Source organism: Danio aesculapii, chromosome 5 (assembly GCF_903798145.1).
Source record: "Danio aesculapii chromosome 5, fDanAes4.1, whole genome shotgun sequence".
Classification (NCBI taxonomy): Eukaryota; Metazoa; Chordata; class Actinopteri; order Cypriniformes; family Danionidae; genus Danio; species Danio aesculapii.
This window is the reverse complement of record NC_079439.1, coordinates 30538211-30555081: the sequence shown is the minus strand read 5'-3', so window position 1 is coordinate 30555081 and position 16871 is coordinate 30538211. Positions and strand designations below refer to the sequence as shown.

The window sequence follows — 16871 nt, the reverse complement described above, 5'->3', positions numbered from 1 at the left end:
TATATGACTTTCTTCTTTCAGTCAAATGTAGTCAAAGTTATTTAAAATAAATATCTTGTGCTTTTCCAGCTCTACAAGTGGCAACATGTTGGTGTTTTTCAGTCCAAATATAGTTTAATAAAGTGCATCCATCCATAATAAAAAAGTACCTCACATGTTTGTTGTTGTTTTTGTCTAAAAAAATCCATATCTTTATAAACAGGACAGGATTGCATTTTGTTTGTCTATCTTCATTTTAACGTCACACTCCTGTCTTCCTAGTGGCACTAAATGCACCATAAAGAAGATGGCCACAGTCTCTCACTGGACTTTACACAAAACTCTTTATACAGTTAAAATCAAAATTATTAAGCCCCCTTTGAATTTTTTTCTTTTTTAAATATTACCTAAATGATGTTTAATAGAGCAAGGAAGTTTTCACAGTATGTCTGATAATATTTTTTCTTGTGGAGAGACTTTTTTGTTTTATTTCGGCTAGAATGAAAGCAGTTTTTAATTTTTTTTAAAACCATTTTAAGGTCAAAATTATTAGCCATTTTAAGCTATATATTTTTTTCGATAAGTCTACAGAACAAACCATTTAACTTGCCTAATTACCCTAACCTGCCTAGTCAACCTAATTAACTTAGTTAAGCCTTTAAATGTCACTTTAAGCTGTGTCTAACTGATCTTTAAGCACTTATAGAAGTGTCTTATAAATATAAAAGTAAAATATTATTCACTGTCATCATGGCAAAGATAAAATAAATCAGTTATTAGAAATGAGTTATTAAAACTATTATGTTTAGAAATGCGTTGAAAAAATCTTCTCTTTGTTAAACAGAAATTTGGGCAAAAAAAATAAACGGAGGCTAATAATTCAGGCGGTTTAATAATTCTGATTTCAACTGTATGTTTGTGTGTTTTTATTTATATATATATATATATATATATATATATATATATATATATATATATATATATATATATATATATATATATATATATATATATATATATATATATATATATATATATATATACGCAAAAAAATCTTATAAAAATCATTGATTTGCTACAGGAGACCATTGTTCACCTTTTTGAAGCCCTTTTATCATGGATGTATGCACTTTGTTTGACTTGTTATGGACTGTAGAAGAAAACATACTTCAGATATAAAATATAAAAATGATTTCACCTTTTTTTTATTTGTATATTAGTTAAATATAGTAGGGATGCACAATATTGATCATTTGCTGATATTTTCTAAATTCTTTTGGCTAAACTGATGGCAGTATATTTTTTTGTTTTTGAGAAGTGTTCATTTACAGGTTACATTACGGTCAGGTTTATTTTTTTAAGATTATTTCCCATGTAAGTGTATAGAAATTAAATACATCAGATAAATCAGACTTGTGATTTTATGACCCCAATTGATTCTTTGTTTCTAGATATAACTCTTTTTCTTACATTTTATTAATGTAAGACAGCAACCCCAGAATAAACTTTTTATTGGACAGGCACTAGAACCCAGTGGCAGGCTGCTTGGGATTAATATTCAATATTCAAAATATTCATCTTTATCTCTATAGCGCTTTTACAGTGTAGGTTGTGTCAAAGCAGCTTAACGTAGAACTTCTAGTAAATCTGTACACACAACTCAACGTTCAGATCTTTTTGACTTACTGCCTTTTTGTTTATTGTTTATTGTCATTTTTTTTCAGATTTATTTTGTGTTGTCACTTGTCACTTTATGTACACTGGAAGCTTCTGTAGCCAAAACAAATTCCTTGTGTGTGTGAGGCACACTTGCTAATAAAACTGATTCTGATTCTGAAATGAAAAATACAAGATATGTATTTTTAAAATAACTTTGATTGGATTCGACTGAATGAACAGTCATACACACTTATAGGATACCTTGAGGGTAAGTAAATAAAGCTTTTCGGTTTTTGGATGAACTAACCCTATAATACAGTGAATATATCTTACTACAATACTGTGGTTTAGAAAATGATTATTAGAGAAACAAGAGCTGTCCTGCTAATGTATCACAAGCAGTTCTTTCATGGGAAACATGTCTGGCGACCACACCAATTTTCAGATGTAAATATCATCATCTCACTGGCTTCAACTTAAAAAAGCTTGATTGATCAAGCTGTATGTTAAAGGTTTCAATGGCACTGAATGCCTACATTAGGTTTTTTTTTTTTCATTATGGAGGACTGTGGTATCAGGTTCACCATTCATCCTAAGTCAATGAGACATGTGAGTGAACGATTGACCAGCACTTTTGTGAATGGATTGTTATGTCAATGATGTCATGGCTCAGATTTGTCTTTGAGGCCGGTGTCTGTCTTTACAGGGAGAGCTGAGACAGATGACTTTTATAATGGGAGATGCAAATGCTGCCAAGGATCATTGTGAGCTTCATCAGCATATGTGTGGACACAGCCTTTTTAAGATGGAAAGTAGCGCTGAGGTAGAGTTGAGGACTTTAAACTTAAAACCAGTTTTATTAACTGTTTACAAAAAGGTTGTTTTTTGTAGAATGTTCTTAGAGCTTATGAATTGTAAAACATTGATTTAAAAGGTGCAAATACTAACACCAGGGGTGCTCAACCCTGTTTCTGGAGATCTATCTTCCTGCAGATTTAAGTTGCAACTAGGGCTGTCAAATGATTAAAAAAATTAACGTAATTAATGACACTTTTTTTGTAATTATTCATGATTAATCACGAAACGTAATTAATGTTATTAATTATGATTAAACACGAAACGTGTATTTATTACAGAAATAAAAACACAGGCATGTAAGTGCCATTTCAATTTCAAAACAATCAATGCCAATAACAAACAAAAATTATTTCCATATTGGATTCTTAGTGGACTACATACGCGCACACACACACACACACACACACACACACACACACACACACACACACACACACACACACACACACACACACACAACCCACGTAGTATTCGCACCCGGTGAGCGAGGCATCCCTTCATTCATCAACACGCATGATCGCGTTCATCAAATTTGCTTAAACTAAGCGATCTAAAGTATGGCTGTATTTTACAAGCAAGGATTCTGACACAGCAACGTGAAGCAGATGCTTTACTAAAGTTGCGTGTTGGGGGAAACACGTCAAACTTAATGAAACATTTGAGGGCTCATGGAAGCAACTTAAAGACAGAGAAATGGGCTGTCTTTGACAGCTTGTGACATCATCTGGCACTTTCACTGAGTACATTTACATGGACAATAATACTCCGCTTTTATGATTAAGATAATACTGATTAAGAGTCTACCATGTAAGCAGTTATTTTTGATTACCTTAAAGGATCACGCAAGTCCTGAAATGCGTAGGTTTTTCTTTTCGTTTGGCATCCGGTATCAAATTCCATCAAAACATCCTGAACATGCTGAACTGCAGTTAAAGTTGAAAGATTAAAAATGAAACACCCGATATTGCATGAAACTCTGGAGGAAACGCTGGATAGCCTGGTGATGCGACATTAATTGTTTTATACTGAAACTTTCTTTCTAAAAGCACTTCCTTGGTCTTTTCCAAATTTCTTTGCACGTTAAAAACACGCATGGCCGGAGCAAGCTGAACTGGCGCTCTAGGCAAACAGCAATCACGCCGCCCTCAACCCTAAAGTTAAAAAGAAAATGACCGGTTCGCGGATGAAAGTGAGAACCGTGAGGGAGGGGGTGGGTGTAGCAGATGGAAGTGAGGACCGGGGGGTTCTCTCACTATTCTGCTACGCCTCTATGGACGCGCAGCCCTGAACACATATCCACCACAACAGGAAATTTAAAAAAACTGCATCTGCAGTATTATTATTTTTTTTTTACACGTTAAATATTGCAAATTAATCATGTGCATTAACGCCCTAATTTTGACAGCCCTAGTTGCAACCCATATCAAACACATCTGCCTGTAATTATTAAGTACTGTTCAGGTTTTAATTAATTGTTTCATGTGTGTTTGATCAGGGTTGGAACTGATCTCTGTAGGAAGATGGATCTCCAGGAACAGGGTTGAGCTTCACACTTTCAGCTCTCTTTAGTCTATATCAGGGGTGCTCAAACTCGATCCTGATGGCTGGTGTCCGGCAAAGTTTAGATCCAACTCACCCAATCAGAAACACCTGGGCTAGCTGATCAAGCTCTAGAGCTGCGGTCACATTGCACTGCAAATGCGGTAGACCGGAAACGCAAGTTAGTGTACCAAGTTACGCAGTTCATGTGTTGGAAAGTTCGAGCTTGGCGAACTCTGACCTGTGAAATCGCATCACGTGATTGTGTGAGATCAAACGAAGATCAAAACATGACCTCTCTGGACAGAAATGTAAAATATGGACCAAATGCTTGCTTTTTTTTATTTCTAATCATTTTGTTTAATCTCGCCCCCTTTCCCAACACCGTACAACAGAATTTCTCACACACAAAACTAGTGTGACCTCAGCATTACTAGGCTTTCTAGAAACATCCATCCTGATGTGTTGAGGCAAGTTGGAGCTAAAATGTGCAGGACACTGGCCCTCCAGGACCAAGGTTGGGCACCCCTGGTTTAAATGGTTGCTGTTTGTACATTAACAGTGTGCAAAATGTATTCTAACAGTTTTTTATTTTATTTTATTTTTTCAGTTTTTCTACTAGCACAATTTCTAAACTCAAATGCCTTGATTGTAGTTCTGAGTTATTTTCTGTGAACATTCATAACAAACATGACACAATACTGTATATCGAACTGAGATCATTTTTGCTCATGTGATCAGACCTGATTGAGCAGTGTTAGTGGATTGTTGTTGTCATGCCTAAAGGCTTGATTCACAGATCTGATTTACTGATACACAAAGTATTTCTACCCCAGCTATTTTCATTCTCATAACCTGACAAAATGGCAATGAACGTTTTTGTGTGTGTGTGTGTGCTTTTAATAAAAATTTATCTGAAATGTCCCATCGTGCATACTGTCGTTTAGTTTAGCTTACGTCCTATTCATTTGCATGGAGAGAGCAGGGTTTATGAGCTATACTGCAATACTCTCAAAATGTTTTGGCTTCACTTTTTAAGATGCTTTTGACAGCTGATTCAAAACTGAATTAACATTGTTGTTCTCACAAAACACAACATAAGAGATTTAAATGGACAATTTTTTAGAATAATGCTGAAGTAACTGTGGTGCAAAACACTGCCTTACTTTGGAATGTGTGCAGGGAAGCGTTAGCTTATTTACGTTATAAGAGACACACAAAAACAGTGTGGTTTTGCTTCTTCCTAAATGGGGATTTACAGCATGGTTTACTTGATCTGTGAAGTATTTTGAAACTTCAAAGACTCATTCTGGGGACACTTAAAATAATATCACATTCTGTAAAATGCTAAATTATTACGCTTAGATGAAAATGTCACACAAAACTACATGTTTCTAAATGAGAAAAATCTAGAAAGACTTTGGCTGTTTTAAATGGTCAGTAGTTAATAATTAGATTTTTCACTTTCATTTTGGCAAAATTACAAAATCAGAATGTAAAGCTTCTTTTTCTTTTTTGCAGATTTAGAATAAACTAAATGAATGCAGAGAATATACAACATTTTGACAGAATGTAAAAGATTATTTTAAATGACTAAATCTGAAAATAAACCACTGCCTAAAAAGCATCCATTGTCCATTGCTCTTCATTAGTTCAACCAATGGGAGATGAAGCAGTGTTTATTAACTGTAATTAATAATCTTTTAGTTATCTATACCTATGCCTCTATTTCCCCAACAGGGCCCTTTGTCACCCTCCGCTGGCTCAACAGCAGAGACAATGTTCACATCAGATCCCTCCTCTGCCACAGATGATACTGCCAACATGCATTCAGTTCCCGGACTCAGGCCTGAACCCAGAGAATCATATGATTTGGTAAGAGACAATAAGAGACATCCAATGTTAATTACAGACCCTCATTTTTACGAGCGATCTGTGTATGAATTATAGCATAAAAGCTCAGAGAAACAGTTCCACGGTGAGTAATTATGCAGCTATGAATGGACAAAGCCCGAGTACAATGTGGGGAGAATGAACCTCAGCTGGAGAAGATGGATGACTTCAGAGGTCAGGAAATTGAATAAATGGGAAAGAAGGGATCACTAGGTCCTCTCATTTGTCCTTATAAAGCTGTTGCTGTATTTCCCTACATGGGGAGGGTGATGATAAATTATCATCATGGGAACTGTCCTGTTTCAGCACAGTGCTGTAACAGAGAGGAGCTGTGCCGAGATGGTGGGCCGTGTTTGATAAACGCCCCATCTGGGAAAGAGCGGGCAGCTTGAGAGTTTGCTGGTGTACTCCAGGAACAGCTCCAATGCTTGCAAATTTCCTGGAAATTCATTAGACGCCTTTATTGCTTTGTACTTGAAGTGAGCTCTGTGCACAGCAGGGCATTCGTTCAGAAGTTTACTGGGCTTATATTTGACATATATTAGGATTTGATTGCATTTATGATTGCGGCTACAGTGTTGGACACTGTCTGTATAGGTGGCTGTGGGCTCTGATACTTACAGCTTTAATGAGACGTCCTGCCCATGTAAAAACACCCACTTGGAGGACCAAACAACTTTCCTCCACTGACGGCCATTCATTGTTACCAGGTACTAAGACAGTGTTATATAAATATATATAAACGTATACATTTTGACAAAATGTAAAAGGTTATTTTAGATGACTAAATCTGAAATTAAACCACTGCCTAAAAAGCATCTGGTGTCCATTGCTCTTTATTAGTTTAACCAATGGGAGATGAAAGCAGTGTTTATTAATTATTATCAACAATCTTTAAATAGTTATTAATTTCTAAATTAAATTTGATGATGCTATTTAAAAAATGACCAAATACAAAATACACTGCAATGATAATCACTTAATTATGAATACAGTCTCCAAAAAACCAAGTGAAGCCAAACCCATTTGGCCCAAAGTATTCTATAATACAGGAAGTGAGATAACGACAGGCATTCAGTTAAAATCTCACACACTGGCACAGAAAAAGCTGTACTATTTAACAAAAAACATCTTTAAGTTTAATGATTGAGGTAAATCTCTATTACACATCCTTTACCATGGGAGTTTTAGTACTGTCTCGTCTATCAGAGTTGTATCTGGATTTGGTATTATTTAACAAGTAATTAAAGTTGACTTTGCATAATGTCTGTTATCAGCTAAACTCTTGTCTACTTGACTGAACTGCCACATTTATTAAAATACCTCCTTTCATAAGCACCAGGTAATGCCTTTTATTTGTGCAGATATAGTCTGAGATATTGGCAGTTTTTCGCCCTGAACTCTTGATAATTTCTGTATGTAGTAATTATAGCTGAGGCAGAGGAACTGTGGGAGTTCTGTTCTGCACATGTCAATCAGCACAGCATGGAAATGTTCTTGGAAATGTTTGTCTATCATCCATTTATTCTGCCTTCATAAAGGTTAGACATGCAATTACAATCTTTGCACTGTAATTTAGCGCAGCCTTTTGAAGCTAAAATAAGTCTTAAAGTAGTTATAAACTTAGGAAAAGTGTCAAGTTTTTGAATATTCAGCTTGGGAAGTTTCTTTCAAAAAATATGGCGAGACTATTTTGCGGTAGACATTAAGCACTGAGTTTTTTTTTGTCAAATATTTGAATAAACAACTAGCACTTACAGTATTGTATGGTTAGGATGAGGATTAGATTAATGCAATTACACCTTATTTATTATTATTATTATTATTATTATTATTATTATTATTATACTTCAGACGTTCTTTACAAGTAGAAATTTGTCCGGCTTCACCATATAATTACATTCAACATCATTATGTCACGTGAAAAAAGAAGCAACACAAAAACATTGAACTCCTACATCACATTAAAAACCCAACTCTAATTGGTTACACTTTATTACCTCTATTTTCAAACCTCAGTGTTTAAAATTCCAATGGCAATTGGCACAAATTACATTTGATCCACATTATTCCTTCTTGACGTTGCCTTAATTGTCTTTTTGATGGCAAAAGAATTTTTATATTTAAAGGATAGGAACAATGTTCAGTAATGACATTCACTTTCTGTTATCACTACAGTAAATATATAGAATTTGTGAAACAAACACACCATAAACTAAAGTCTTAACTAAAATGAGTATCAGTTCACATAAATATGCATATAATGGGGTTTAACAGTCCACATTAACCCTTTGTTTTGTAGGTCACTCATTGAAATACCCATTGGAAAAACCCTGCAGTGTAACTGAGGATTAATACAAGACTTTTTTACTTCTGTAAAAAAAACATATATCATTAATCAACTATCTAAAAAAATGTGGACATTAAATCAGGTTTAATTTGTACAGTTGCATAATGAATATCCATACAGCAGTGTACAGTATTTTGTATCCTGTCACATTTGCTGTAAGTAGACATGAAAAACAGTGCACAGTTAAAAGTGTGTGCGTGTCTGTGTGTACTGCGAACAGAGACAGATGCGGATGAAGCAGAGATTCAGTTTATGAGTCAAAATACCAAGTAAGGTTATTTGATGTATTTGTGTGTGACTTATGGTTCCAGAAGTGCTTAAATAAACTCCACAACAATTACATCAAATAACCTAATGCTTGGTATTTTGACTCATAAACTGAATCATGAACTGAATAACTGCTGTTTATTTGACGTAATGCAGCAGTAGAAACAGACTCGCTTGTGGGAATGGTGGGTGGGAGAAGCCATCTTATTTGAATTTAAAGGCACAGGCAACAAAAACAGCTACAATGTCAACTGCTACAATCTACAACTTACCCTAAAATTCACATATTCAGCAGGGACTAATAAATGATCAGATGCGTATTTTGAACCTAAAGTTTAGAGACACATTCTGGACTGTCGATTTGAATGTTATCACTCGATTGAATGAGCGTTGGGCCTGTAGAGCCGTCTGCACCTACTGGTAGGCTCAGAAGGCTGTTGTCATTCATCCACATGATTAATCAGCTATAGATCACATACGGCTGCGGCCGGAAATTATCAAAAATTATTTATATTTATAAAATTTCCCATTAATTGTATTTTATTAACGTCTACTCCAACCCTAAACCCAGCCATCACAGTAATGTAAAAACAGACCTGCATCTGGAGTCTTCTCTATTAGGAAGCTGATTAACCACAAGAATTATTTATATTATTTATTCAATTTCACATTAATTGTATTTTATTAATGTCTACTCCAACCCCTAACCCAACCATCACAGTAATGTAAAAACAGATCTGGATCTGTAGTCTTCTCTATTAGGAAGCTGATTAACCACAAGAATTATTTTTATTATTTATTCAATTTCCCATTAATTGTATTTTATTAACGTCTATCCCTACCCTGACCCTAAACCCAACCATCACAGTAATGTAAAAACTGATTTACCTTGTGGATGGATGATAACAGCCCTCTAAGCCTACCAGCAGGTGCAGAAGGCCCTTACTGGCCCATCTGTCAGCTGATAACCACTGATAACGCTAATTTAATCGAGTGATAACATTCAAAATGGGTGTTCTGGAGATGCCAAAGACTTGCCTTACATCTTGAGAAGAGGTAAAATAGGAGCTCTTTAATAAAAAAATTATAATATAATTAAATAATAACAGTACATGCAATCAACCATAAAGTTCGAGTAAGTACATGTTGTTAGTTAATATTATAAAGTACTTAAATATATTGCACTTTAAAAAGAACAGCTTCAGTTTTTTTTGTTTTTTTTTTGTAGTAATTCTAATGAATTTGTGTTAATGTGGCAAAAACCTTCCCCAATACCATAATATAATGTAATTTGTATTAAATTAATTGATGACAAATGCATAAAAACCTTTTCCACTCATGACCTCAGACTTTTAAACTTTTAAACTCCTCCATAAATACATGCACATTACACATGTTAGATGAAAAGACCATCTCCCACCAATCCTCATGGTTTCTACTGTTTGATCAATTAGGCTATGTGGAATCGTGACTTCCAGCACCCACCACCAGTGAAATCGTGGAAACCTCAGAGTCAGGGTCTCACAGAAAAGTCAGGCAAGGCAGTCTTCATCTGTGATTGATCTTCTTGAGTTACCTCTATTTCCATGGCAGCCATTACCACTAATCCTCTGTGTTTTAATGACCTTATGCTCACGCAACATCACTCTGCTTTGATTCGGAGAGCTGGAGGTCTGCTAAAAACTTGCTTTGAATCAAACTAACCTCATCAAGTTATTTCTGGAACAAATTGTCATTTGTAATTGATTGCTCACTGGGGCTGTCATAAATCTGTCCTTTTCTGTGTGCTTGTGTGTCAGTCTCAGCAGGCTTTAGTTGTCCGAATGTGTTTTCTATTTGTCACGCTTCAGCTGTGATGGAGAAATCCCTTGTGTTTATGCAAAATCGCTCCTAATTTGGTTTTAAAACTTTGTCTCATGAAATTTTCAAGCATGAGTCCCCTTCGTCTTGCTTATCTATAAAAGTGCCATGAAAGTATATACTGTATGATTTATGTTGTCAAATCTTCTGACTCGTCACATTGTTTGAGGAAAAACAGAGACGATTCTCTGCAGTATTAGCAATCTTCTTCAGCATAGCTCTCAAATGTCATTCTTGTTGACGCATAATGTGACATGTCAAAGGTTTAACTTCAGTTATGCCAAACGTCATTGGTTCTTTTGTCTCATGGCCAATTTGTGTGTTTGTAATTGGCTAAATGACATGTGCGACTACAACAAACAGGGATTTTAGATTTCTGTTAGTCACAGAAGAGTTGGAACATTTTTGGCTTTATTACGTTAGGCTTTTATTGCATGGAAAGGAGCAGCATTGATCAAAATGGACCTAGACATTAGCAATCATCGATGCTGCTTTTAAGTTTGTATCCATACTGCAGGAAATCTGTAAATATTAATAATAATAATAATAATTATCATCATCATCATATTATTATTATTAATAATAATAATAATAATAGTAATTTATTTTTTTAAATATATTTTTAGCTAGTTAATTGTTATAATTTATTGCTATTGATGTTATAATTTATTGCGATTAGGTCCCGGGTTCAAATCCCGGACGAGCCCCCAATTTATGGTCCGAACCATTTTTTTTTTTTTTTTTTAGAAATTTTAATCCACAAGGGAACACAACATAAAGAGGACACATGAATCCAGTTTAGTCTAAACTAGTAAATTTATTACAACAAAACCATCAAACAAATCATGTGTCACAACTAAGCAAGAATGAATAAAGAATCAAAACTCATGTTCTCCAACAAATATCCAACACTAACCTAAGACTAACAGCCCAACAAATAACAAAGCATAATAAAGTAAAACTTAAGTTAAAAAGGCAGGAAATTAAAATAAAATAAATAAAGCTTGATGGCTGGCAGTGAAGTCTCCTCTCTCCTCTCAACATCAGTCTATATTTATAGCCAATTTGCCATAGCGCAACTTGCCGCAGGAGTGCAAAGGCAGACCAGACTCTAGGAAACAAAGAGTGAGTGACGTCATGACACAAGCACAAGCAGCCAACAGCTGTAACATTTATTCATTTATCTATATTCTCAGATTATCTTTTAATCAATATCATAAAGAAACATTTTTTCAAATAGTTTTTGTGCTACTGGAGTAGAAACATTTGTATTAAAATAAGTAATTTTATAGTAATATTTAAATGTTACTGAATTTATCAGTTTGCATTTTTTAATTGTAATTAAGTGCAGCCAAAGAAAACACAAGAGACTAATTAAAAAAAAATTACAAGTTGAGGTCACACTTTTCATTTATTAATCATAATTTAGAATTTACTAATATTAGATCCAAATTCATTCTTAAATGATACAATTATTAATGCAATGACTTAATGCAAACTTTATTTTAATTAACTGCTGTTAACAAAGATGAATCAATACTGTAATAAATATTACCATATGGAATCTTGCTACTCCATGGAATCTTGTGTAAAATGTAAAATTTTATTGATTCAAACCTTTATAGAGTACTGTATATCCTCCTTGACCCTTAAAACAACCTACTAGCCCACATTGCTCTGCGGACGTAATTCAAATAGGACTCTACAAGTGGCTGCTGCACGTTTTATGTGGGTGCTGTTGATGTTAATGGCTGCCTGAAGGCTCAGTTGGCTGGAGTGTGTGAAGCCTGGGCACAGCTCAGTGTCTGGGAGGTTCTCTCTCTGGGAGGGCACTTGGAGAAAGCCTGCACTGTCTGGGAACTTTAGCAGGGATACAGAGACTGTGGTGCTCTGTGTATCTCCAGTAATCATGGTGTGCAGTGCCTGGGTGAGATGTTACCTTCTACTAGATCTGCTGCTTGTGCTTGGATTGCATGTGGAGGGCAAATGGAAAACCATGGTAGGAAAACAATACAAGTTTTTTCCTTTAGAATTGTGATTGATTTTATTTTAACATACTAGATGGTCAGATGTTCGATTAGATGTTTAGAAATGAAGCTTACACAAAAATATGACAGAACAGAAATATTGTTCTAAAGAAAAAATCAAGTAGGGAATTGTATTGTAGATGGGAGCTGACATGTCTGAACTCTTTCTTAAAGGGATAGTTCACCCAAAACTGAAATTGCTGTCATCAATTACTCACCCTTTAGTTATTTCATAACTTTAAGTTACTTTCTTCTGTTAAAGACAAAAAGAAAACATTTTGAAGGAAGCTGGAAACCTGTAATAATTTACAATGCATATTTTTTTTTCCTATGGAAGTCAATGGTTACAATTTTCAGCTTTCTTCAAAATGTTTGTGTTCATCAGAAGAAAGAAACTCACAATATAACCACTTGAGAGTCAGTAAATACACTGTAAAAATACTTAAGATCATGAAAATGTATGTTTTTAACGTTAAATTGACTTATTTTGGAAAGTTAATCAAGTTTCAATTATTTTTTTCTTAAGTTGAACAAAATTTTACTTGATGTTTAAGTCAGCTTAATTGATACAAGTTAAAATGACTTGTAAAATATATTCAACTTAATTTTAAGTGAGCAACTTTTTTTACAGTGTATTGAGTACATGTTTGTTCTTGAGTGAACTGTCTCTTTAAAAGTCTGCATTGTTGCATAAATCAACAATACTGACCTTCCAGTGATTATGTCCACTTGCTGAACTCAAATGAGGTGGAAAATGGTGGTTGAATTGAGGTTAAGATCGTAACACACCAGTAAAGTTGGAGGTCAACAACAAGTTAAGTGGGTGTTTATTGTTGTGGTCCAGATAGTCTATTGACCTGAGGTGCTGATGTCAATTGTGGACAACTTAACTGTAGTTTTCTTAAGGGTGTTGCAATACTGTATATATCACATTGACAAAATAAAAGTCTATTGTTTCATATGATGCTCTGTTGTTTATTTTGTGGCATCACAAAATATATTATTTTTGGTAATACATGTTTAAGTGTTTCAATAAGCGGAATGTTACAACAAAGGCACAAACAAGAATAACAGAACATGGAGAAAGCTGCAAGCACAAGTAATGGTTACAGATAGTATTTAATATAGCAATATGTTGGTCCTGTAATCAGTATTTAAAAGTTTTATATTTCATTAATATTTATTTTATAATTTTACATTTATTTTATTGTTAGTCAACAATTTATTTCATATTTCTGAATTTATTTTTCATTTTATTCTTAAGTTCTATACAAAGTAATAAAAAAATTGTTAAATATAATGCTCTCTCTCTCTCCTCTCTCTCCCTCTCCCTCTCTCTCTCTCTCTCTCTCTCTCTCTCTCTCTCTCTCTCGCTAAATACATATATATACATACATATATATATATTAGAATTATTAGCCCCCCTTTGAATTTTTTTTCTAAAAATTTCCCAAATGATGTTTAACAGAGCAAGGAAATTTTTACATTATGTCTGATAATATTTTTTCTTCTGGAGAAAGTCTTATTTGTTTTATTTCAGCTACAATAAAAGCAGTTTAAAAAAAAAAAAAACATTAAGGTCAAAATTATTAGCCCCTTTAAGCTATATTTTATTTTGTTAGTCTACAGAGCAAACCATTGTTATACAATAACTTGCCTAATTGCCCCTAACTTGCCTTGTTAACCTAGTTAAGCCTTTAAACGTCACTAAGCTGTATAGAAGTGCTTGAAAAATATCTAGTAAAATATTAATTATAATATTATAAAAGATAAAATAAATCAGTTGTTATAAATAAGTTACTAAAACTATTATGTTTAAAAATGTGTTGGAAAAAAGTCTTCTCTCCGTTAAACAGAAATTGGGGGAAAAAAAATAAACAGGGGGGCTAATAATTTTGACTTCCATTGTGTGTATGTGTATGTGTATGTGTGTATGTATGTATGTATATATGTATGTATATATGTATATATATATATATATATATATATATATATATATATACATATATATATACCACTGGAAAATTCTGATTTAGTTACTTTTATTCAGCTTTTATCTTTTATTCACTTTTATTATTATAATAAATTTTTTTGTATTTGTTTGGACAGGAAATGACACGGGCTTCTCCCAAAAGATAATAAGACAGTGTATAAAAGGTATCATTGTGGGAAAAGAAAAAAATGATCATTTATTCACCTTTGAACATAAAGTGGCAGTCAGGATTGGCCAGAGATATGAATGATTTCAGATCTGACTGGGTGTATATATAGATATAAACGTTGAATTGATTCAAATAAAAGATTTATATCATGATATACAGATGAAGACAACATTGTTTTTTTTATTATTTCCCAAGTTTTAAGAGAAGATTTCTTCAACACGCATTTAAACATAAAGATTTTAACAACTCATTTAGAATAACTCATTTCTTTGGTCTTTGCCATGCTGACAGTGCATAATATTTTTCTACTTATTTCGCCAGATACTGTTCAACTTAAAATGCAATTTAAAGACTTGCCTAGTCAACATAATAACCTAGTTAATTTAAGTCAAGTCAAGTTGGGTTAATTGTCATTTCAACATTATACAGTGCAGTGAAATGAAACCATGTTCCTCCAGGACCAAGGTGCTCCATCAAACAACATAAATTGACAACATAACACACTGTGCACTACTATCAAAAATCTAGAGAATGAAATAAAATGAGATACGTTAAACTAAAATAAATATAATAAGAGTATGAATAAGTTTGCAATATAGTATAACTTGGCAAGTTATTGGATAACAATATTTTGTTCTGTACAATCAAAAATAGATATTTCTTAAGTGGGCTAATAATATTGACCTAAACATTTTTCAGCCACACTGAAAGAAATAAGAAAAGAAATGAGGAAATACTGTGAACATTTCATATTTCTGTTAAATAGCACTTAGGAAATAGCACTTACATGAGGACTAATAGCTGTATAGGGTTATCAGAATATGAGATGACTTATATTGTGATATGAGATCTTCAGCCGCCTTTTGCTTATTATGGACTGCCATTCTGACAATACACAAAAATATTCCAACTCATTTTTTTTTTTTCTGGATGGGAGTGCCGGATTTGCCCTCCTGGGTTTCTCAACAAATAACCTGCAAGGATTTCCCTCATACCTGTGTCTTTTGCTTTGATTTATGGTGTCTCTGCACATTATTCACTGTTGGGTCAGCCATGATGAACACTGATAATATCCTGCTCAGGGCCTCGACTTTCAAGCTCTGACATTGTGCTTCATCATTTTCCAGTCTGTGTGAAACATTTGTTTGTATCTGTTAAGCTCAAGACTGCGTTAGTAGTTATGACCTTTACTGGAAGATGCTTCATTGATGTCCCAGTTACTTCAACTTGTCGTTGTCTAGTAACTACATAATGAAATGGCAGCTAATATAATGTCATAGTTATCATATACACTGTAAATAAATGATAGTAAAGTACAAATGACAATGTAGTTTGAATAGTAGATGTGGTATAGTGCAAAATATTGGTAAACAACATTCAACCCATGAAGTATCTGAAGAGTTTTTTGGGTTGTAAATCATGCTTGGAAATATTTTTGTTTTATTGCAATAGGAATGCCAAACGTGTGCAAACGATTCTGAAGCTTGCCTCAGAACTGAGCCATTTTTGTGAATATTCAAATAACTTGTGGTCATTTCAGTTATATGTTAGTTCCCCTCATGTTTACACACATGTCTGATATGTAGTTCAGGGAATAGTTTAACAATCAGTTTTGTGTTTAGAGTTTGAAATCTTACTTTTTTTTGTCGTTTTGCTTGATTATTCTAATTTTAAGCTGATTCTACTTAGGTTAGTTTAACTTGGTTGAGTTAGTTTGAGTGTAAGCTTCTTGTTCTTCTTCTTGTTCTTCTTTTTTTTGGTCTTGGTCTTATTCTTGTTGTTGGTCTTCTTCGTGTTTTTCTTTTTGTGTGTTTGTATGTATGGTTTAAAGCCTCTTTTGCTCATTGGGGCTGCATTTATTTGGTCAAAAACCTTATAAAAAGTTATTTTTATATTATTATTATTATTATTATTATTATTATTATTATTTATTATTATTATTTATTTATTTTTATTTTTTTAGTAATTGGTGTATATGAGCAATATCACACTCGTAACTACAAGTGTGATATTGGGTTTATACAACAGTTCGACGGCATAATCATGTATAGAAAAAAGAAAATCAAACACGGAGAGTCTAAAAATCCTTTTGTACGAGGAACTACTTTCTTTCGCCATTCATTCACATTTGCAGCTGATGTCAGAACAGCAGAAACCATTTCATAATCATAATTTCATAATAAATAATTCCTAAACGTCACTTTAGAGCTAGAATTTGAATGATTCTCTAGTGTAATATCTAAAGTCATGACAAAACAGGTGATTTTGCTGTCATTT

At 33.6% G+C, this 16871-nt stretch overlaps 1 protein-coding gene across 1 annotated transcript in view; it reads left to right on the top strand.

Annotated features, from left to right (window-relative positions):
* LOC130229202 (collagen alpha-1(I) chain-like) overlaps positions 1 to 16871 on the top strand; it is a 93479-nt gene that overhangs the window by 27598 nt on the left and 49010 nt on the right. Inside the window, exons 5-6 of the mRNA XM_056457879.1 lie at positions 2345 to 2461; positions 5776 to 5910. Of these exons, the coding sequence (XP_056313854.1) occupies positions 2345 to 2461; positions 5776 to 5910 (252 nt within the window). The remainder of the gene's footprint in view (positions 1 to 2344; positions 2462 to 5775; positions 5911 to 16871) is intronic.